At 44.6% G+C, this 23055-nt stretch overlaps 1 protein-coding gene across 1 annotated transcript in view; it reads left to right on the top strand.

Moving 5' to 3' along the window:
- The window catches only part of LOC124722180 (dynein axonemal heavy chain 5), an 843802-nt gene that overhangs the window by 780368 nt on the left and 40379 nt on the right, over positions 1–23055 (top strand). Inside the window, exon 71 of the mRNA XM_047247380.1 lies at positions 16186–16342. Within this exon, the coding sequence (XP_047103336.1) occupies positions 16186–16342 (157 nt within the window). The remainder of the gene's footprint in view (positions 1–16185; positions 16343–23055) is intronic.

Here is a 23055-nt window from a genome sequence, read left to right as displayed (position 1 = left end):
GGCGAATCTGCGGATGGTTTTTAAGGCTGTTTTCCATCTGCCTCGGCGAATGCGGTGTGGTTCCCCTTATTTCGCCTCAGTTACACTATGTCGGCGATTGTTGCGCAAACACTGTCTCCACGTACGCATACACCATAATTACTTTACCACACAAACATTTGGGGTTGCCCTTGTCTGGTATGAGACGTTTCTGGGCCTGTTGTGGACTACTGTGGGACGAAGCCTCTCCGTCGTGTCTAGGTCCCTGGTTCAATACACAATACACACACAACGCTACCGTGGCACAGAAATTACGACGCTGCCTTCGTATTCAGGGTGAGCAGAGTTCAAATTACGATCTGACAAGCATCATTTACACTCTCTGTTGTCTCTCTCAGTCATTTCGGGCTGTGATATTGCCTATTTTGTTTTCCATCCTCTGTCCAAGGTATCTACTGCGTAGCTAGCCACGTGTAATAACCGTGATGTCGACGGGAACTTAAACTGTGAGCTTCTATACTGCCTTTCCTCCTACTCATTAACATTCTCGTACAAAGTAAAGACAAACGCAACACATTTCTACGATATTGCATTGCCTGTGTTGTTCAGAAGTACGATGCAATGTTCCTTCGGAAATGCATGCATGTCCGAAGGAACAGGCACTGCAGCGACTACAGCCGTTATGAAATACGTGGCATGTATTAGCAACTGCGAATACGGACAACCATCAGCTGTATAATGGAATGATGATAATCAAAATTTTTGCGCCATCGGGACTCGAACTCAGATTTTCTGCTTATCGCGAGCGGTCACCTTTACCATTATCCTTTTTTCTTTTTTCTTTTTTACCCGGGATCTCCCGCCCACGTGGCAGACGCTCTATCCATCTGAGCCACTTTTTTTTCTTTTTTAGCCGAAATGTGAAAGAAAAGGAAAATTGTTAGAGGCGAACACATGACTACAGGTTCAGAATGCACAACGATTACCTCTTTGTTTTTTTTTAATATATACCACGACACAGACAAAAATTTTAATAAAGTGAAAAAAGAGAAATAATAATGGCACCAGGGAGGTTTTTTTATTTTTAGTTTTATTTTTTTATTTTAATTTTTTTTATGAGTCAGCCAACCATGAAATGCAATAATTTATCAATCCATCACGATGCCGATTCCGCTTTTTTTTATTTTATTTTATTTTACACAGGAAACACGCCAAAATATACACTCAAATGGCAGTGTAATGCTTCAGAAAACGAAAATATTCTTGTTTTTTCGAAAGCACTTATTGAAGGCAATCAATTAAAATAAAACAAGAGGTCATTTCGACAAAGACAAAAGGGTGAAATCAGAAAAACGTATAGGAAGGAATGGGGCGGCAATTTTAACGTGCCCACACATTCTTTCTTCCGCCCCTTCTACATCGTGGAACATCTAAATCCATAGAAGTGTCCACAAAAATAAAATAAGAAAGGGGGGCATGGCAACTCATCCAACGCCTTGGCGATGAAGAACGAGATACAACATATTAGAAAAAAATTCACGATAACGGGGCATCCGGAGCCACGTCCAATGTGCGGTGGCCATATAGTGGGAAAAGGCACACGGATCTGCGTCATATACACTCACCAACAAGCCACATGACGGTATTGTTCTTCGATCGAGGAAAGAAGGTTGAATCGGGACGCACGAGAACCTCCCCCGAGATAGCCGCCTCCGACGTCCTGAGGAGAAAAGCCAGTTGGCGGCGAAGCCATCTCCAATGGTCATGACCGCAGGAAATCAACCGATGGGATCATGTACCAGGTTCATGGCAATGATTGCAGCGATCCGTTGCACTGAGGCCAATACGAAAAAGTCGCACGTTGGTAGGTACGACATCATGAACAGCTTGGTACCACCGAGGACGCCACTTCCATCGGGAAAATCGGGAGGCTGATGTTAGACCAAACAATCTTCCAGTTCGTTTCTGGCGACAGGGCTTCCACAGAGGGAAGACTATAAGAAACTGGCCTGCGGCTTAACTGCATTTTTTGGGAGAGATTCGTTTGGGAAAGGATATTTATTCCTAAATAACTGACCTCAAAAAAAAAAAATTCCCTGACGTGCCGTAATTTATAACTAATCCTACCAATATCTACTGGAGGTGTTAAATTCGCCGGTCGGATAAAGGCGAGCTGTAAGTGACCTGGGGAGGGGGGGGGGGGGGGGGGGCGCGTTGACACGTTAACACGGTGCGACGGAAGAATAAGGCAGACGCCTTAACCCGAATGTCAGGGAGGCCCAGACCTTCCTGCAAACGGGGCCGCGACATGACCTCATAGCGCACGCGAAATACAGAGTGGCGCCAGATAAACCTGCCAGTTAAACTTTGCAACTTGCGGGACACCATCGCAGGAAGTGGAAATATTTGTGCAATAAAATAAGCCTTACTTAACCCATACGTTTCCATGGCCCGAACCTTATGAAGAAGTGAGAGGGAGCGACGCTCGTGTTCAATGATTGCACCCTGAATCTTATCCGTGACAGACTTCCAGTTTATCGTAGCCATCGTTAGCGGACAGCTGTCAATTATAACACCCAAAGATCGATATCGGGTGACCTTCGAAGCCCATGGAATTTCAGCAGCGTCAAATCCTCGCAAATTGAGTAAACGACATTTATGGTCATTAACCCGCGCTCCCGTAAGACGACAAAAGCAGTGGTACATCATCATGTGTACGGAGAAGAACCATAACGTCATCAGCATATGCACGAACGGTAAACCTTTCTCCCAGCAGCGACCAGCCACTCAAACGAGCAGCTATAGTCTATAGTTCGCAATAATGGTTCCAGAAACAGCACGTAGAGCGACATTGATAATGGACTCCCTTGAAGGACGCACTGACACACCGCGATGGGGGAAGTAAGACGGCCATTTACGTCAATGGACGCCCGAATACCAGTGATTAGAGAGCTAAACAGCCGTCATGCAGCATTGTTAAAACCAACAGTAGTCAATACTCGCATAAGGAATCCATGACTGATGGGGTCTAACGCTTGGTGAAAAGCAATGAAAAGCAAAGCGCTTGGCACGGGAGTGGTGAAAGCAATCGAAATTAAGTATCGACATTCACCAAAGGGAGTCAGGAGAGTACGACCCGGAAGACAACTTTGATGACTCGCGATGATGGTAGTCAACAATATCAATAGTCGGCTATTGACCGCTCGCGCCACTATTTTATAATCATAGTAGAAGAGGGTTATTGGGCGGACCTGATCCACACGCAAACGTCCCGCCTTTTTGGGAATCAGGACTATTTTAGCAACCTTAACGCGGGGCGGGAGAAGGCCTCCCTGGAACATTTCATTCACCATGGAAGTTATCGTATCTCCTATTAATGGCCAAAATCGAATATAAAATTCTTTGGGAAGGCCATCGGGGCCAGGTGATTTGTGGGAGGGAGAACGAGCCACAATATCAATTATATCATGGCGATGGAATATAAAGAAATACTCTTCCAGGAGAGCTGGTGTAACAACACGATCAAGGAGGGAGGTGAAATCAAAAGACGGTGGATCGTCTGAATCCACTTCAGCATAAAGCTCGGAATAGTACTGGTAAAGTTCACGCATAATGTCAGATTGGGAGGACCACTCACGCCCATCTAGAGAACGAATGGTAGAAAGACACGTCCTTTGAGATCGCTTGTTAATCCGGAGAAGATGATAGAGAGAGATCAACTCATCCTGTACGATTGAACGAGGCTGGGAACGCAGTCGGACACCATCCATTCGCCTACGTTTGAGTTGGCGAAGTTTCGTCTTCACACGGTGGACGTCGACGACCCTCAAGGGGGCATCACGAGCATTATCGTAAAGATCGCGAGGGACTGCATAATAAAATTACTTAGTGCGCCTTATTTCAGCAGCTTTTTCAGCGTTAAAATTCTTGAGTGTATTTCGAATCCGGGGTTTAGCAAAGGTAACCCACCATTCGAGAAGTGAGGAATAATGCGTCTGGGACTGGGTTGCCCGCCGCCATACGTCTGCGATGATACCTTCCAGAGAGGGATTCGTGAGATGTAGAGTGTTCAGCTTCCATAAATGGCGCGAGAAATGGACCCGCTGCGGACGTGGTTAAAAGTCATTGAAACAGCACAGTGATCAATGAAACTGGAAGGAATTACATCAATCGATAGAAGCTGACTACATATGGGGGCATATAAATAAAAGTGGTCCAATCGGCTACTTGAAGTAGCTGTAAAAAACGTAAACCGCACCAATGTAGGATATCTGCAAACCCAAGCATCCTGGAGATGCAAGGACGTCACCATATCATTAAGTTCACGACAAAATGTATAACTGGGGGTCTGATCAACACGGCGTAAGACGCAGTTAAAATCGCCCCCTAACAAAACCTTGCGCTGGTTCCGTCGGAGTAAATAAACAACTTCTTCCTTATAGAAACGCGCGCTATCGGATGAACGACCGGATCCAGACGGAGCGTAAAGAAAAATTAAGGTGAGGTCATAAAAGCTACAGCCTATACCGCGACCATCATCTAGCGTTTCTAAGTCCGTCAGCGGGATTCCATCTCGATAAAGCAAAGCCATACTAGTAGAATTTTCAGGCGCGACATTGAAAAACATAAAATATCCAGGAAGACAAAACACATCAAATAACACCTCTTGTAAACACACGATATCAGCTTGGGAATCCTCGCTTTTCTTTTTACGACGCGCTGCGGCACGGGCAGGTTGAAAACGCTGTTTCACACCACTCCGTGAAAATATACACTCTTGATGATTGGGGGCACGTCAAGCTCCGATTTGACAGAGGAGCCATCGTCACCGCACTTATCGGAAATCGGGGAACACAACTCAGAACGACCAACAGCAACATATCTCCTGAACATCAGGAAGAGAACCCGTAGAATCCTGTTGCTCGACCGTCTCAGCGTGGAGGAGGGGTGGTACTGCACTAGAAAACTGTAAAGGCTGGCCGGCAGGCGACATCTCTGCGGGAACTACGGAACCCACGGGAACCGTCACGTCGACGGGTGAAGTGGGGGACGCAGATTGAACGCACATTTCAACATCAACAGAAGCAGCTACACCCTCTCTGGTAATACTGGAATCACTATTAACATCAGTAGACAACGCATTACCGCCAGAAGGTGCACCCTCTGTCAACGGCGTGTCAGAAGAACGAGACTGGAGTGGGGCGTCCTCGGAATCTGTACCATCCTCAGTCTACCGGCTTTTGATGTACGCTGCAGGAGCCGTCGTCCCCTCGTGGACAGAAGCCGCACTGGTACGCGTCGGTAACGTTGGAAATTCGCGAGGAGTAGGGGGTAATCTTTCCCCTACATCGCTTAAAGCTGGAGACTGACTGACAGCTGAATGCGAAGTTACTGTGTCTGCTAACGTTAAAGGAAGACGTTTTTGATAAGACGACGTACGGCGCGGGCAGTCAGATCTGAGATGACCGCTTTCGTTACAGAGAAAACAAGTTCCTCCTTGCCCTGTATACGTAACATGGATGCGGTAACCACAGACAGTTAAGTGGGAAGGAATATTCTTTTTAACACACATGTCCACAGTCCGGATACCATTATAACACTGGAAGCGATGGTGTGCTGACCAGCGTTACCATGGAATATGCCGTATGATTCCAAACGGAAGCAACGCTGTTTTAAGAAATGAATCGTCCACTTCGGGAGGAAGGTTATAAATTCCAACCGGCGTATACTCGAGTGCCGCATTTTCAAGGACGACTTGACTAACAGAACCATCGCGATGTGTAAACAACACTTTAGAACCAACCCGGGAGAGAAGTCTTTCAACTTGAACGGGATCATAAAACTTCACAAAGAATGCATACAAATCAGAATCAAAGTAAACAGTATCTACTTGATCAGGTGTAACACGGATAACATCAACCAACCAATCGTGAATTTCTAAGGAGCCAGGTTGAACACGACGCGTACTCTTGTCAAAACTGAAACGAACAGTAGCTCGACGAGGCACAGATTTAGGAGACTCGACAGACATCCTGGCGCGGGCAGAAAACACCGCCGCCAAGAGGAAAACGACAACAAACTCCGCTACGCGACTACAATGTAACTCCGGCCGATACACCAACAAGACTGAGCAAGCGGCGCTGCGGCACAGGCGGAAGTTAACGACAACCTGCTCGCTCGACGCGCAAGCCGACACTATGCTATTCGACCACGACTCAGGGCCACCTCCTAATACCCATATGCCGTCAACCTTGTGTCTACAAACTGCCCTGGTACACTCATCATGTGTACTCCCGTACAGGGGAAAAATTTTGACTGAATTGCCTGTTGTCGACGGATAAATGCGATGCAGCAATTCCTGTGTTGGTCAGACGTATGATGCAGAATTCCTTCGGATATTTATAGTAGTCGAAGGAATAGGCACTGCAGCGACTACAACCGTTATGAAATACATGAAATGCATTGCAGTTGTGAATATGGACAACAATCAGCAGTACACCGAGGTGACAAAAGTCATTGGATATATCCTAATATCGTGTCGGATGACACAAGTGACACCCAATCACGTGACCACGTTCGAAGTCCGTGAGTTCCGCGGAGTGCCCCATTCTGCTCTTTCACGGTGTCTAATAACTACTGAGGTCCCTGATATGGAGTACCTGGCAGTAGGTGGCAGCACAATTCACCTGATAAGAAAAACGTATGTTTTTGGGGGTGTCCAGATACTTTTGATCACATAGTGTATGATATTGCAGTGTCTGTGTTGTTCAGTAGTACGATGCAATGTTGTTCGAACATGCATGTATGTTGAAAGGAACAGGCACTGCGGCGACTACAGCCGTTATGAAATACATGAAATGTAATCGCAGCTGCAAATATGGACAGCCATTAGCTGTATAAAGGGATGACGACAATGAAAATTGTGCCAGAAGGGTACACGAACCCGGATTTCTCGCTTATCGAGAGGCACAACCCCAGCAAAATGTTCAAATGTGTGTAAAATCTTATGGGACTTAACTGCTAAGGTCGTCAGTCCCTAAGCTTACACACTACTTAACCTAAATTATCCTAAGGACAAACACACACACCCATGCCCGAGGGAAGACTCGAACCTCCGCCGGGACGAGCCGCACAGTCCATGACTGCAGCGCCTTAGACCCACAACCCCGGCAGCCGGAACAGGTTCACGGAGTGGAAACGCCAGATCAGGTTGAAAGCAGTAGCAATTACATTCACGAACGGATGGACGTCACTTCAGGCCCGTCTTCTACGCCGGTCGCCTCTGAAAATATTCCGAGTGAGACGAAGGAGTAGGTGGAGATGAGGTTGTCTGCATCGCCCTTACCCGTACAGATTCTGGTAAAAACAAAGAAAGGTCGTCGAAGGAGAAGCAAAGCGCACAGTGGCAAAGAGGAAAAGCCGAATAATTTAACGAAAGGACCCAGAAATGGCAGCGAGACTTATGGTGTGTCTCTCGGCTTCGCCTTTGTTGGCTTGTCGCTGTATCCGGCTCAGCCGCCAGAGGGCCTCCCGATAACCAGCCAGAGGGCGCAGAAGATAGCAATAGAGGTCGCCCCAGACATGCTCCTCTTGCTGCATCCGCCGTAACACCCATGGAGGTAAGAATAGAGGGAGACGCCGTGACGTCACAGTTGTGAAGTTATGTGAAGCCGAGGGTAGCCATCTCAATCCGACCAAAACATTGCTGCTGTAAGCTTGTGTGCATAGGCTTGTCGCTCGCTTTTGGAAGTATTTTGCGCTATTATTGTGACTTGTGTGATGTTTGGATGTACGAATCGTTCCGATTGTGGTGCGAAATCGAAGGGAATAACATTTCATGTGTAAGTTGTCTCGTTAAGTGCGATTTTACAACTTCATTGTGAACGAACGTGTGCTACATCGGTACTTGTACTATAGCGTGTTTTTCTCCTGTACGATTTTAGACTTCCTAAAAATGAAAGTCGGAAAGCTGTGTGGGAGAATGCCGTGAGGAGGAAGAATTGGCGTGCGCGTAAATGGAGCACTATATGTTCTCAGCATTTCCGAGAAGAGGACATAGACCGAACTTCCCTTTCAACAGTAAGGCTCCGAGAAAATGCTGTACCATCAGTTTTCCCTACACACCCAAAACATTTGCAAAAGGTATGTTAATTCAAAGAATTAAATTCTTAGTTTTCAAGTTCACGTTTCAGTATAATACTTACGTATCGTCGATAATAGAAGTGTTGAGTAACTCACTTTGTCCTCATCATGTACCAAATTAAAAGCTAACACTACATTAACTGGCGTAAAGTATAGGCCTAAACAGGACACTGTGTAGATTTGCCATTCTATGTACCGTATTTCAGTAAATATTGGTGGTAATGAACAGTGTTTCCCAGTAGTGTAACGTAACTGAAATGTCCCAGTACGTATTACAAACAAGATGTATTTATGGGGCTTTGGAGGGAGTGTATAGCTAACTTAGTTTTCAGTCTCTATTATTTAGTTTGTGAAACACGTTTATTACTGAATTAACAAAATTGTATCGTTTACATTGAAGGCTAGCTATTCGTAATATTACATTAAAAACTATTTTTAATCAGAAGAAACGCGGAATTTCGCCTTTACGAGATTTTTATTTTAAACAAAAACTTTGAAACAACCAATCTGATGACGTTACATGCGTATATGGTGCAATTAGCGACTGTAATACACGCAGCGCTATAGCACACTGGCAATGTTTTGGTCAGAGTGTCATGGCAGCGAGCCACGCCCCCATGGCTTCAAAACGTAGTACGGCTGGGATACGTAGCGCCATCCGCTCTTAGCTGTTTTATTTGCAGGATACACTTTGAATCTGTGAACGGTGTTTGTTCTTTCGCGTTCACTTTTCATTAGCGCTTTCTGATATGCCCTTCGCCTGACCGTCGGTAATTTTCATTACACGAATCTGAAATTGTTACCAACATCGGAATGGGACATAATTTGTCTCTTTAACTTCGCATTCATTGTTACCTTGTTGAAGTTTGTTCCCACTTGAATGCACGTTAAGGGAAGTAAATAACGTTTTTTTGTAAGTGTGCATTTTTATTCAACAGCTAGATGTCTCCCTTAACTAAAAAATTGTGTCGTGTGGTGTTTGACCTGTGTATTTCAGCATGACTACTAACTTTTAAAAATGAGCCTACCCCTGTTAAATTAAGATTTCATAAGGCGTTATCCGTTGCACTATTTGTTTCATTGCCTTTTAAAAGTAAATTCGCTTGATTGCATTGGAAGCTTCGCTCCGTTTCCCTATCACGAGGGCTCTAATTTTGCATCTCAGGGGTATGCACACTGCAACCACCGCACCTCACACTGGTCCAGCACTAATTTTCAGTGTCATCATCCCATTATACAGTTGATGGTAGCCCATATTCGCAACTGTGAACACATATCACACAACACACTTCCTTACTTGTTCAGACCAATCTCCTAATTATTGGGCTAGCTACTCCTACCAAAATGAGATTTTCACTCTGCAGCGGACTGTGCGCTGATATGAAACTTCCTGGCGGATTAAAACTGTGTGCCCGACCGAGACTCGAACCCGGGACCATTGCCTTTCGCGGGCAAGTGCTCTAGCATCTTTTTTTTTTTTTTTTTTTTTAACTCATTTTGTTCGCTTTTGTTCGTTGTATCTGGTCGGGGCGGACGTCGTAAGACATCCGATGAAGTTCGTTGATGATCGATTAACTCAGTTTTTTTATTGCAGAGGGCAGCTAACCCTCTGACCGAACACGCTGAGCTACCGTGCCGGCTGTCCATCTGAGCTACCGAAGCACGACTCACGCCCGGTACTCACAGCTTTACTTCTGCCAGTATCTCGTCTCCTACCTTCCAAACTTTACAGAAGCTCTCCTGCGAACCTTGCAGAACTAGCACTCCTGAAAGAAAGGATACTGCGGAGACATGGCTTAGCCACAGCCTGGGGGAAGTTTCCAGAATGAGATTTTCACTCTGCAGCGGAGTGTGCGCTGATATGAAACTTCCTGACAGATTAAGACTGTGTACCCGACCGAGACTCGAACTCCTACCAAGTTTGATACAGTAGTCGTTCAGTACAGATGATAAAACACACGGGAGGAGAAAGAATACTGGACACCAATTTAACAGTACAGTTAGTATTGATGGCTAATAGTTGGCAAGTACTGTCAGATATCTAAAACCTCTTCATAGTTGACTTATGTTCAGATTGTTCACAGTAGAGTGACACTGCAGCTCGTCAATCTGCAGAACTAGCACTCCTGAAAGAAAGGATACTGCGGAGACATGGCTTAGCCACAGCCTGGGGGAAGTTTCCAGAATGAGATTTTCACTCTGCAGCGGAGTGTGCGCTGATATGAAACTTCCTGACAGATTAAGACTGTGTACCCGACCGAGACTCGAACTCCTACCAAGTTTGATACAGTAGTCGTTCAGTACAGATGATAAAACACACGGGAGGAGAAAGAATACTGGACACCAATTTAACAGTACAGTTAGTATTGATGGCTAATAGTTGGCAAGTACTGTCAGATATCTAAAACCTCTTCATAGTTGACTTATGTTCAGATTGTTCACAGTAGAGTGACACTGCAGCTCGTCAATCTGTAACTTCTCTTCTGTTCTAGTGCCTACGGTTAGCGTCGCTGTTGTTACAAATCTGCTGTTTCCATGCTAATTAGTATTTTCACGTTGTAACTGCAATCAACTCCAAATCCGAAGGCAGGATCGTCTGTGAATCCCAACACTTAGAAGTGAAAGCACGTGTATTACTGTCAACAGCATACAGCCAGAACAGAAATAACCTCCTGAACGGAGGGTACAGCTACGCACATAAAAAAAAGTTTTGCATCACCCCGGTTCCCAGAACTCCTAGACATTCACTGTGGATATTGTATCACAGACACAGTGCCTCGGACTGTTGAGAGATGTCACTAAACCCACCCAAAGATGTAAACAACCATGCATGAGCAGCGCCTATTAGACGGAGGGGGTCCCACAGCCGATCAGCTCCAGTCATTGCACCAAGAAGGAGGTCACGGCTCGTGTTGTCTGTATTTCAACCATACCTAGACGGCAATACCGCGGTTCGATTGCGTCCGCATTGTTGCTTTGTGGCAGGATGGGCTCTCAACGAGGGAAGTGTCCAGGCATCTCGGAGTGAACCAAAGCGATGTTGTTCGGACATGGAGGAGGTACTGAGAGACGGGAACTGTCGATAACATGCCTCGCTCACGTCGCCCAAGGGCTACTACTGCAGTGGATGACCGCAACCTACAGATTATGGCTCGGAGGAACCCTGACAGCATCGCCACCATGTTGAATAATGCTTTTCGTGCGGCCATAAGACGTCGTGTTACGACTCAAACTGTGCGCAATAGGGTGCATCGTGCGCAATTTCACTCCCGACGTCCATGGCGAGGTCCATCTTTGCAACCACGACACCATGCAGCGCAGTACAGATGGGCCCAACAACATGCCGAATGGACCGCTCAGGTTTGGCATCACGTTCTCTTCACCGATGAGTGTCGCACATGCCTTCAACCAGACAATCGTCGGAGACACTGTCCAGCGAGTGCAACAAGGTGAAGGTTCCTTCCTGTTTGGGGGTAGCATTATGTGGGGCCGACGTACGCCGCTGGCAGTCATGGAAGACGCCGTAACGTCTGTACGATACGTGAATGCCATCCTCCGACCGATAGTGCAACCATATTGGCGAGGCATTCGTTTGCATGGACGATAATGCATGCCCCCAACGAGCACATCTTATGAATGAATTCCTTCAGGAAAATGACATCGTTCGATTAGAGTGGCCAGCATGTTCTCCAGACATGAACCCTATCGAACATGCCTGGGATAAATTGAAAAGGGCTCTTCATGGACGACGTGTCCCACCAACCACTCTGAGGGATCTACGCCTAATCGCCGTTCTGGCGTGGGAGAATCTGGACCAACAGTGCCTTGATGAACTTGTGGATAGTATGCCACGACGAATACAGGCATGCATTAATGCAAGAGGACGTGCTGCTGGGCATTATAGGTATCGATGTGTACAGCAATCTGGACCACCACATCTGAAGGTCTCGCTGTACGGTGGTACTACATGCAATTTGTGGTTTTCATTAGTAATAAAAAGGGCGGAAATGATGTTTATGTTGACCTCTTCCAATTTTCTGTATAGGTTCCGGAACTCTCGGAACCAAGGTGATGCAAATCCTCTTTTGAAGTGTGTATTTATACGAACTTCGAATATTCCAGTATGCTCTTATTGACAAAAACATCTGATAATCCATCGTATAGAAGTATTAGAAACATAAGACGTATATTTAAAGAACCTTCCAGGAATGATCAATACTAAATAGTAACTAATTGCTTGTGTATCCGGGTTCGAACTGGCAACCCGCAGGATGTCAGTCCCTGCTGCTAACCACTAAACCTTCGTGCACGCGACGCCGATCGCTACGGTAGTAATTGAAGCTTAAAGATTTGGATGGTGACTATTATTTTGACAAAAATAGCATAGTGAGAATACTGTATGACGTATTATAATTGAACCATGTCCCAGATTAATATACAATATGAAATCGTATTTCAATTAATTTATCATTAAAATTCCTTCCCTACACGAAAGAGCGACCGTAACCGTTCGCAACATGACCAGCAATCGTACTCCTCGATTTGCACTAGCTGTCATTGTTAGTATAAATTTACATGCAGCTTGTATTATTAGCAGAGGTTACTAGTTTCGTCGCTGTCGACTGTTCTGGAATATTTTGCCTACACAACATTAACAGGCGTTCAGCAATACTGAAGTAAAAGAAACAAACAAAACACAAATAAATATTATCGTGAGCATGATATGCTCACAAGTTTCAGGCGTATAACATCACCTGGTGGGTGCTCCCTACTCTAGTCAACCTTTATCGACAATTATTGACAGGAACTTTGCTGCTGTATGGAAGTAATAAAAGATATTCATTGTTAATCATGCCTTCAACTAAAGCTGACATCTCTTAATTACCAGATTAGTGTCCAGAAGCTTTGTTCTGAATGGACACTATACTGCTTGACAGAGGATCAAGTAATACATTGCCCAAAACATTAAAAACCAGAGCTTGTCGCTATGTGGATCACCTTCTTACGGGAAAGTAAACTTGGCTTAATTGCTGTTATGTTCAGACAAAGACATTACGAAAGTGGTGAGTATTTGAAGACGTTCGAGGCTACACCACTAGTAGTCACAAAATACTAGCCTGCAAAGAGAAGAGAATGGTGGCTGTTTTCTTCATCCTGAGGACAATGTTGAAACCTGTGAAGCATAACTGTCAAAAACAGCTATTGAGAATTGTTACTCATTACAGTTAAATATACGAAATTCTCATGTTTATGTATATGACTGATAATTCAGTCTCTGTCGGTAGTAATATGATATTGGTCCAACTGGTACACTACAGATCATAGTAAATAAAAAAATTCGAATTATAGGATAACCAGAGCTACAGTCTTGAAAAAATCATTCATCCATGAACTAGCTTTCAAGCTCCTGCTGGCTTATCATCAGATGGTGGCGTTTACAGAACATTATTTCCTGAACTAAGTGAAAATCGTCACCAATGTTTTGTAGGTGTCACAAAATCTAGGTTATGTGATCAAGAACGAGAAGGTAACATGACAAATTCCATTACGAAACTCTCATTTCATTAACTTTTTTTACGCTCACAGCAGATTTTACTTCACCAAGTACGTGAACGAGGCGCTTCCCGACATCTTGAACAAAATACGGGTTTTACGTAGCTCCAGAGGTCCTTTCCTATGCGAGGTTGTGCTGCGTCACTGATGACCCGTCGTCGAGAGGATTGCAGACCCAAATCTTTCTTCCTGCTATACTCCAATTTAGATCCTGTCTCTTACATATTATTCTGTACATGTTTTTCGGTAAAATTGTGATAGCTCTCCCGTACGAAATATTTACCATCTTGAATTTTGTTAACATTGATCTAGGCTAAGATAGTGTGAAATGTCTCTAATGTTATATTATTTAATATTATCTTGAATACATACGGAAACATAAAGACGGAAAAAGACCAAAGGTAGCTTACAATGATACGATGGCGATGGATGCAGAAGTAAGAAAAACTGTGATAAAACAAACGTAAACTTTCTAGAGCCGAACATTCCTTCATCACATAATGGGAATACAAACCTAACGGGAAAACAGAAATTAGCAAAAAGAATAAATTTATTCTCAGTTTCCAAGTCGTGTCAATTCGGTTACACTTTACCTTAAATGTCGCGACTTGGAAACGGAGAACAGTTTACCCAGTTATCTCGGCAGCGTTTACATGTCGGGTGAGAGAAATCATTTTCACATCACTTTCTGTTTTCTATCCATTTTACTTTAGTTCCACATTCCTTTTGTTTTTAATCTCCCGGAAGTGACGACCAAGTTTCACTATGAGGGGAATACTAGCATTTCCGTGTGCAAGTTCTGTGTAAACTTTTACCTAGTTTTGTGTCTCTGTACTTTGAAATTTACACATTCACTCATTCACAGCACTGACAACCACATCGCGCAGGGAATGTACTAAAGATATATAGCTATCTTGCAAATATATTCAAAAAGCTCACACAATAGGTGTCCTCTCAAAAATGGCGTTTTCTATATTACTCATCAGCATTTCTACCTATTTTTCAGAAACGTTGTGCAAAAACTAAATGTATTATACTCCACTTTAGATCCTGTCTCTTACAAATTATGCGCCCTCAGAGCGTGGAGAGAAATATATTTCTGAACATGTTTTTCGGTAAAATTGTATATTTTAAGTAATGAAGCGATGGTGTCAAAGGAATACAGATGATTTATTCCACTGTGATATTTGTTGGGACACTTGCGCGTTCTGATTACATCTACATGTATACTCTGCAAATCACATTTAAGTGCCTGGCAGAGGGTTCATCGAACCACCTTCACAATTCTCTATTATTCCAATCTCGTATAGCGCGCGGAAAGAATGAACACCTATATATTGCCGTATGAGCTCTAATTTCCCTAATTTTATCGTGGTGATGGTTTCTCCCTATGTAGATCTGTGTCAACAAAATATTTTCGCATTCGGAAGAGAAAGTTGGTGATTGAAATTTCGTGAGAAGATTCCGTCGCAACGAAAAACGCCTTTGTTTTAATGATATTCATCCGAAGTCCTGTATCACTTCACTGACACTCTTTCCCACATTTCGCGATAATACGAAACGTGCTGCCCTTCACTGAACTTTTTCGAGGACTCCGTTAGTTGGTAAGGATCCCACACCGCGCAGCAGTATTCTAAAAGAAGACGGACAAGCGTAGTGTAGGCAGTCTCCTCAGTAGAGGTTAGGTTAGTGTTTTTTAACGTCCCGTCGACAACGAGGTCATTAGAGACGGAGCGCAAGCTCGAGGGTTAGGGAAGGATGGGGAAGGAAATCGGCCGTGCCCTTTCAAAGGAACCATCCCGGCATTTGCCTGAAACGATTTAGGGAAATCACGGAAAACCTAAATCAGGATGGCTGGAGACGGGATTGAACCGTCGTCCTCCCGAATGCGAGTCCAGTGTGCTAACCACTGCGCCACCTCGCTCGGTCCCTTAGTAGATCTGTTACATTTTCTAAGTTTCCTGTCAATAAAACTGTCTTTGGTTAGCCTTCCTCACAACATTTTCGACGTGTTCCTCCCAATTTAAGTTGTTCGTAACTGTAATTCCGTATTTAAATCGTATTTATGTTGATATAGAAAGTTTTGCTTTAAGAGAAATTTGATTTACTTCTGGCCGAGTAGGGATGTTCCCAAACACATAAAAACTATGTGAAATAATGTGATGCCAATGCGTCGCGAGCCACAGACACTGCAGCCTGTGCCGCGCGGGATTAGCCGAGCGGTCTAAGGCGCTACAGTCATGGACTGCGCGGCTGCTCCCGGTGGAGGTTCGAGTCCTCCCTCGGGCATGGGTGTGTGTGTGTTTGTCCTTAGGATAATTTAGGTTAAGTAGTGTGTAAGCCTAGGGACTGATGACCTTAGCAGTTAAGTCCCATAAGATTTCACGCACATTTTGAACATTGCAGCCTGTAGGCCAAGGCCAATATACGTCACCTATTGGTATGGTAGGACACCCGCCAATTACAGGCAGTTTTATGTAGTAAATAAGACATAGACGTTTGGATTTTCAGGTACCAAATCAACACGGCCAAAGAAATTCTCGACACCATTCTCAATGTGCAGCCAAAGGAAGGTGGGAGCCAAGGCGGCGAGACGAGGGAGAACATTGTGTACCGTCTTGCAGAAGACATGCTCGAGAAGCTACCCAAGCAGTACAACAGCTTCGAGGTCAGTAGCTATCCAAGTATTGACATATGGAAACATCTTTTGTATTATGCAGACATACACTAACTGGGGCGGTAGTAGTCGCCCATCCCCCCCCTCCCCCTATTTTCTTCATTATCCCAATGATGTGTGTTTCGTCATTCTTTTGTCCATTGTACTTTGTAGTGAATGGAGCATGTTTGTTTTGGGAGATACTTCTTATAAACAATAATAACAAACTAATATCCAGTTTATTATTAACAATAATTTTTCTCAACCCCTCCCTTCCTCCTTGTCTATACACCGTAGAGAGATGGAACATCAGCTATCCTACTTAAAAAACGGTGGTAAATATTACTGAGATAAGCCATTTGACATTCCGAAATTCTATAATAAAATGACGTTACGACATTTTCCGTCCCCCTCAATTGCTAATTACTATAATTTCTCCAGATGCCCACACCTGATTCCACTAAAAGGCGTTTAACAAGTGACGCGTTTCATTATTCTAACAAAATGTACCGATAAATAAGAAGCACAACGTCATATAATAACAAAACCAATTTCAGTAGTGCAACGAATAGACACTTTCTACGTTCTCTCTGCATAATTAGTGTGTGACGAAATGATGACGAGTCACAGAAACGTTACGTGTCACTGTACAACGAACGACAGGATTTTGCTCTGGCCAACATCGCACCGTAACAAAGTCAGATGCCGCGCCGCTGCCGTCGGCCTACCACTGCGTAGCATCCAAATAATAAATCACACTGTAAACACTCTCTCTGCCACAGTGTAGGACAGGAAATGGTTTAGGAAATGCGACTGCCATAGTGTCATCCGTGGCCGCAGGCTTCGGCCAGGAGAGTCCTCCACCACACACCATCCACCATAAGAGGCGCAGCTCGCGATACACCCGCCGCCGCTTCGAGGCCAACGACCTCATAAAGGCGGGAAACCTCTCCCCTTCCCCATGGGCTACTAAGAATCAAGTTCCCCACCCAATTTTATTACCAGAGATCCGTCAATATCGTTCCAAACTCCACAGAGACAAGCAGAAGCGGAGTTATTCTGCTTAGAAAAAGATGGCAGTTATCCAGTACTCACCCATATGTTGGTGGGCAGCTGTCTGCAGGTTGATAAAAGAGTAATATACATTTGGCGACTGATTCTCCTTCGGCCTATAAAAATGCGCTACGCCTTATACAAACGGTAAAGTACTTGAAAATCGAACCATCTCCCAAAACGAATCACAGCATTTGCATCTCCAACATTAATCGTCCTGATCTGGAAATGCAATCTGCGTATTGTAGTAAGCACGTCTCTTTCTGACCAGCATAGCGATCAGTGATTTATAATCACAGACTACAGATGCTTCTTGTTGTTGAGCACCCCGTGATCGTATGTCAGATAAAGCACACCTCTTTTATTAATTCAGCCTCGTAAGGGCCTCAGACTAACACGCAATACTCGTAAAGAAGATCAGTCTAATAGGTGTTCTGCAAGCCAGTCCTCTCGTGGATAACGAAGTAGACTATGTGATCAAAAGTATCCGGACAGCTGACTGAAAATGACTTACAAGTTCGTCGCGCCCTCCATCGGTAATGCTGGAATTCAGTATGGTGTTGGCCCACCCTTAGCCTTGACGACAGCATTCCACTCTCGCAAGCATACATTCAATCAGGTGCTGGCTAGATTTCTTGGGGAATGGCAGCCCATTCTTCATGGAGTGCTACATTGAGGAGAGGTATTGATGTCGGTCGGTGAGGCCTGGCACGAATTCGGCGTTCCAAAACATCCCAAAGGTGTTCTATAGGATTCAGGTAAGAACTCAGTGCAGGACAGTCAATTACAGGGATGTTATTGTCGTGTACCCACTCCGTCACAGGCCGTGCATTATGAGTAGGTGCTCGATCGTGTTGAAGGAAGCAATCGCCATCCCCAAAATACTCTTCAACAGTGGGAAGCAACAAGGTACTGTGATATTGCCATGCAAAACAACAAGGGGTGCAAGCCCCCTCCAAGAAAAACACGACCACGCCATAACACCACCGCCTCCCTATTTTACTGTTGGCACTACACATGCTGGCAGATACCGTTCACCGGACATTCGCCATACCCACACCCTGTCATCGGATCGCGCCATTGTGTACCGTGATTCGTCACTCCACACAACGTTTTTACACTGTCCAATCGTCCGATGTTTACGCTCCTTACACCAAGCGAGGCGTCATTTGGCATTTACCGACGTGATGTGTGACTTATGAGCAGCCGCTCGACCATTAAATCCAAGTTTTATAGCCTCCCGCTTAACTGTCGTAGTACTTTCAGTGGATCCTGATGCAGTTTGGAATTCCTGTGTGATCGTCTGGATAGATGTCTGCCTATTGCACATTACGACCCTCTTCAAATGTCGGCGGACTCTGTCAGTCAACAGACGAGGTCGGCCTGTACGCTTTTGAGCTTTACGTGTCCCTTCACGTTTCCACTTCACTAGTACATCGGAAGCAGTGGGTCTAGGTATGTTTAGGAGTGTGGAAATTTCGAGTACTGACGTATGACACAAGTGACGCCCCATCACCTGACCACGTTCGAAATCCGTGAGGTCCGCACTTGATCTGAAGGAATTACTATCTTCTTCCCCATCACATACCTGCATTCTAGGTTTTACACTGAATGCTCTACGAATTTGTTGCGGAAAAATCCATTCGCTTTAAAAATGCTCTTGAGGTATGTGAGCTCTTCTTGCAAATTATCTTTATCAGTTATAAAGTGCGCACTATGCGCTAAGATCTTGAGGACACCTATGGTCTGTGAAGGTTGATGGTAGCTACTGGCATGTAGATATAGATTTGTATGCATGGGTTTACGATATACGGCATGTCCTAATGTGCCATCAACTTTATGGCGAACGACAACATCCAAAAAGGGGAGGCAGACGTCTTTTTCTATTTGCATAGTAAATTTGATACTTGCATGGACAGAATTGAAATGCTCAAGAAATCGATGTAATTCATCCATCCCATGCAGCCATACTACAAATGTGTTGTACACGTACCTCCAGAAGACCTTGGTTTAAAACTTTGCTGAGTCCAGTGCCTTGTCCTTGAAGTGTTCTATGAATAAATTAGCTACCAGATGGGAGAGGAGGCTTCCCGTAACAACTCCATCAATATGCTTATAAAATTCTCCACTAAACTGAAAACAAGATGACAAAAGCACACGTTCTTATAAGGCCGTGATGTTCTTATCAAAATGTTGGCCGACAAGAGATAAAGAGTCCTTTAAAGATACCTTGGTATATGATGATACCACGTCAAAACTAACGAGCACATCCGTACTATTTAGCCTGACATTGCTAAGTCTCTTAATAAAATCCATAGAATTACGAATGTGCTCTTGTCATCTTATTATCAGTTTAATGGAGCATTTTATGAGCAAATTGATGGCCTTGCTATGGGAAGCCTCCTCTCCCCTCTGATAGCTAATTTATTCATAGAAGACTTCGAGGACAAGGCACTGGATTCACGAAGTTTTGACTCAAAGGTCTTCAGGAAGTACATGGACGACACATTGTAGTATGGCCACACGGGATGGATGAATTACATCGACTTCTTGAGCATTTCAATTCTACTCATGCTAGTATCAAATTTACTATGGAAATAGAAAAAGACGGCTGCCTCCCCTTTTCGTATGTTGTCGTTCGCCATAAAGGTAATGGCACATTAGGGCATGCTGTATATCGTAAACCTACACATACAAATCTATATCCACAAGCCAGTAGCTGCCATCACCCTTCACAGACCATACGTGTCTTTAAGTGCATAGGGCGCACTTTATATCCGATGAAGATTAATTTGCAAAAAGAGCTCACATACCTCAGGAGCATTTTTAAACTGAACTAAACTCCATCCGAACAGGCCTCGAAGGGCCCAACGGCACCTACCGGCCGCCGTGTCGTCCTCAGTCCACAGGCGTTACTGGATACGGATATGGAGGGGCATGTGGTCAGCACACTGTTCTCCTAGCGGTATGTCAGTTTATGAGACCGAGCATCTTCAGAGCACATGGATTTTCTCCCCAAAAAATTCGTAGAGCAGTCAATGTAAAACCTGGAATGCAGGTATGTGATGAGGAAGAAGATAGTAATTCCTTCAGATCAAGTGCGTTTTTCCCCTATGTGGGTGCTCTTTCCTTGTAGATAGGCCGTATTCTTGAGGAACACTGCGTTAAGGTGATCATCCGGCCTCCCACGAAGATTTCAGCTTTACTCAGCTCTGTAAAGGACGATTTATTGCTTCGTAAAGCGAGTGTGAATCAGACTCCTTTCGGAAATTGCGAGAGGTCATACAAATGTCAAACAACACGCACTGTTCATGAGAGATGTGTGGAACATCGAAGATACACATGCTTATCACAGCCAGACAAGTCAGCTGTGACAAAACATTGTATTGATACAGGACATTCCGTAAACCACAGTGATGTGAAGATTTTAACATTCATCTCTTCCTTTTGGGAATCTGTCTTCAAGGAAGCTATACAGATTAGATTAGCTAATAATTTAATAAATAGAGATAATGGTTTTAAATTGGCAAAGTATAAAATCGGTCTCTTGGGGTAATTAAACTGCAGAGAAGTCGTCATGGTGTTACCACCGCCGAATATACATCGATAAGCGAATCGAATGTCTGTACACCTTCGCCACAGGCAGCGCATGTGTAAGCATATTTCTTTGCTGCCGACCATCGTCCATGACCCGCTTGCGTAGTACTGCTGTGGTGGTGCATATAAGGCCCCGCTGGGACCTTGTCATCAGTCAAATCCCTGTCCAGCCAGACATGGGGACTGCATCTTTCCACCATTCTTCACACCTACAAATCCTTGATCTGACCCATCATTTGTTATGCCAGTGTCACTTGGATTCCACCCCTCCCAGATTCTATAAAGCCCTCCAAATCCTTGAACGCCATGCACTCCACCTCACCCTCTGTATCCACCTCCCGTCCCCCACACGGATCCTCTGCAACCTCATCCCCTTCCCACATCTTCTCCTTTTCCTCGAACACATCTGCATCCTATACATTGTCCACTGACTCGATCCCCCCCAATCCCCTCTACCCCCAGCCTGCTGCCGCGCCTTTACCATTGTGTCCCGCCTTCTCTCCACCTCTACACCCTCCACCTCCTTTCCCAATTCAACTTCCAGCACCTACCCCTCCCAAATAATGAGCTTCACCCTGGTCTCTACCCCTCCTACCAACTTTAACCCCACCTTCCCCCTCCTACTCCTCAGGGCTCCCTCTCCCCTCCTCTTCCCTTCCCCTGAGCGCTTTTCCTTCCTCCTACACCCCTTCCCTTTCCTGTGCTTGGCTTCTGTGTCTCAGCACTCCCTCCTGATTTGCCTTCCTTCTCCATCTCCCACCTGCCCTTGGTACATCCCCCAACCCCCCTTTTCCTTTTCCTCCCACTTCCTCCAGTCCCCCTCCCCCATTGCACCTTCCTCTCCCCTCTTTTTCCCTCCTCTCAGGCCTCCTCTCCCTCAGTAGGTCCCTCCCAGCAGTTTTTATTCTTCGTGTGTGCTCCATCGCTTACAGTGGGTTTTTAAGTGTCTCTTGTTCTGGTGCATTTTTAGACTATGGCAAACGTTTAACTTGTGTGTGTGACTCCAGCGTATTTTATGTGCCCCACGACTCGCCAACTGCGTTCTTTTAATTTTATGTCAACTTTTTTTAACTGTCTCACAATGAATGCTCCTGTGTCTATGTTTATTTTAGCCCCATTGTCTCCACTTATTATGTTTTCATACACCCCTTTTTTCGCCTTTTTTATGTATGGTTTCCTCTTTTTTAACTATGTCACTCAGCTGAAGAGTGGAGGATTGTGCCGCTGCCAGCCCTCCCCTGCCCATATGGGGCAGGGGAATGAAATTATAATAAAGAAAAAAAAAACTTGTCATCAGTCTTGCGACTCACTCTGAGGATGGCCGAGTGATACGCCGAAATATCAGTGGAAGAAGTTTTATGTGTGTGGCTGCATGCCCAGAAATTAATAGACTATTCGTTACTTCACAAGAAGTTGAAAATGCACATGAAGCAGTAATATTTAAGTGTGATAACTGTACATACAAACGTGTTAGGGTTGTAATGGTTTTGTACCAAATTGTCATTTACCTCCTCCCATCTATTAAATTTATTCCTGCCTGCAAACAAGATATCTCTTATACATCTCTATTCATTTTATTTTCTTTCTTCGTTCGCTTGTAAAGTGGTAAATACACCACTTCTCATATGACTGGTGGCCATAATCCTTACTTGCGATAGGTATATTAAGACAGGTCACGCTTGCAAAAGAATATGACTTGGCCATAGTGAACACCATATATAACAAAATTATACAGGGTGTTACAAAAAGGTACAGCCAAACTTTCAGGAAACATTCCTCACACACAAATAAAGAAAAGATGTTATGCGGAAATGTGTCCAGAAACGCTTAATTTCCATGTTAGAGCTCATTTTAGTTTCGTCAGTATGTACTGTACTTCCTCAATTCACCGCCAGTTGGCCCAATTGAAGGAAGGAAATGTTGACTTCGGTGCTTGTGTTGACATGCAACTCATTGTGTCAATCCTCATTTCAGTGCAAATGTTCTCTTTACGGATGAGGCTTCATTCCAACGTGATCAAATTGTAAATTTTCACAATCAACATGTGTGGGCTGACGAGAATCTGCACGCAATTG

Source organism: Schistocerca piceifrons, chromosome X (genome assembly GCF_021461385.2).
Source record: "Schistocerca piceifrons isolate TAMUIC-IGC-003096 chromosome X, iqSchPice1.1, whole genome shotgun sequence".
In the NCBI taxonomy this organism is placed as follows: Eukaryota; Metazoa; Arthropoda; class Insecta; order Orthoptera; family Acrididae; genus Schistocerca; species Schistocerca piceifrons.
The sequence above is the reverse complement of the archived record's forward strand: the minus strand, read 5'-3'. Positions and strand labels throughout refer to the sequence as shown.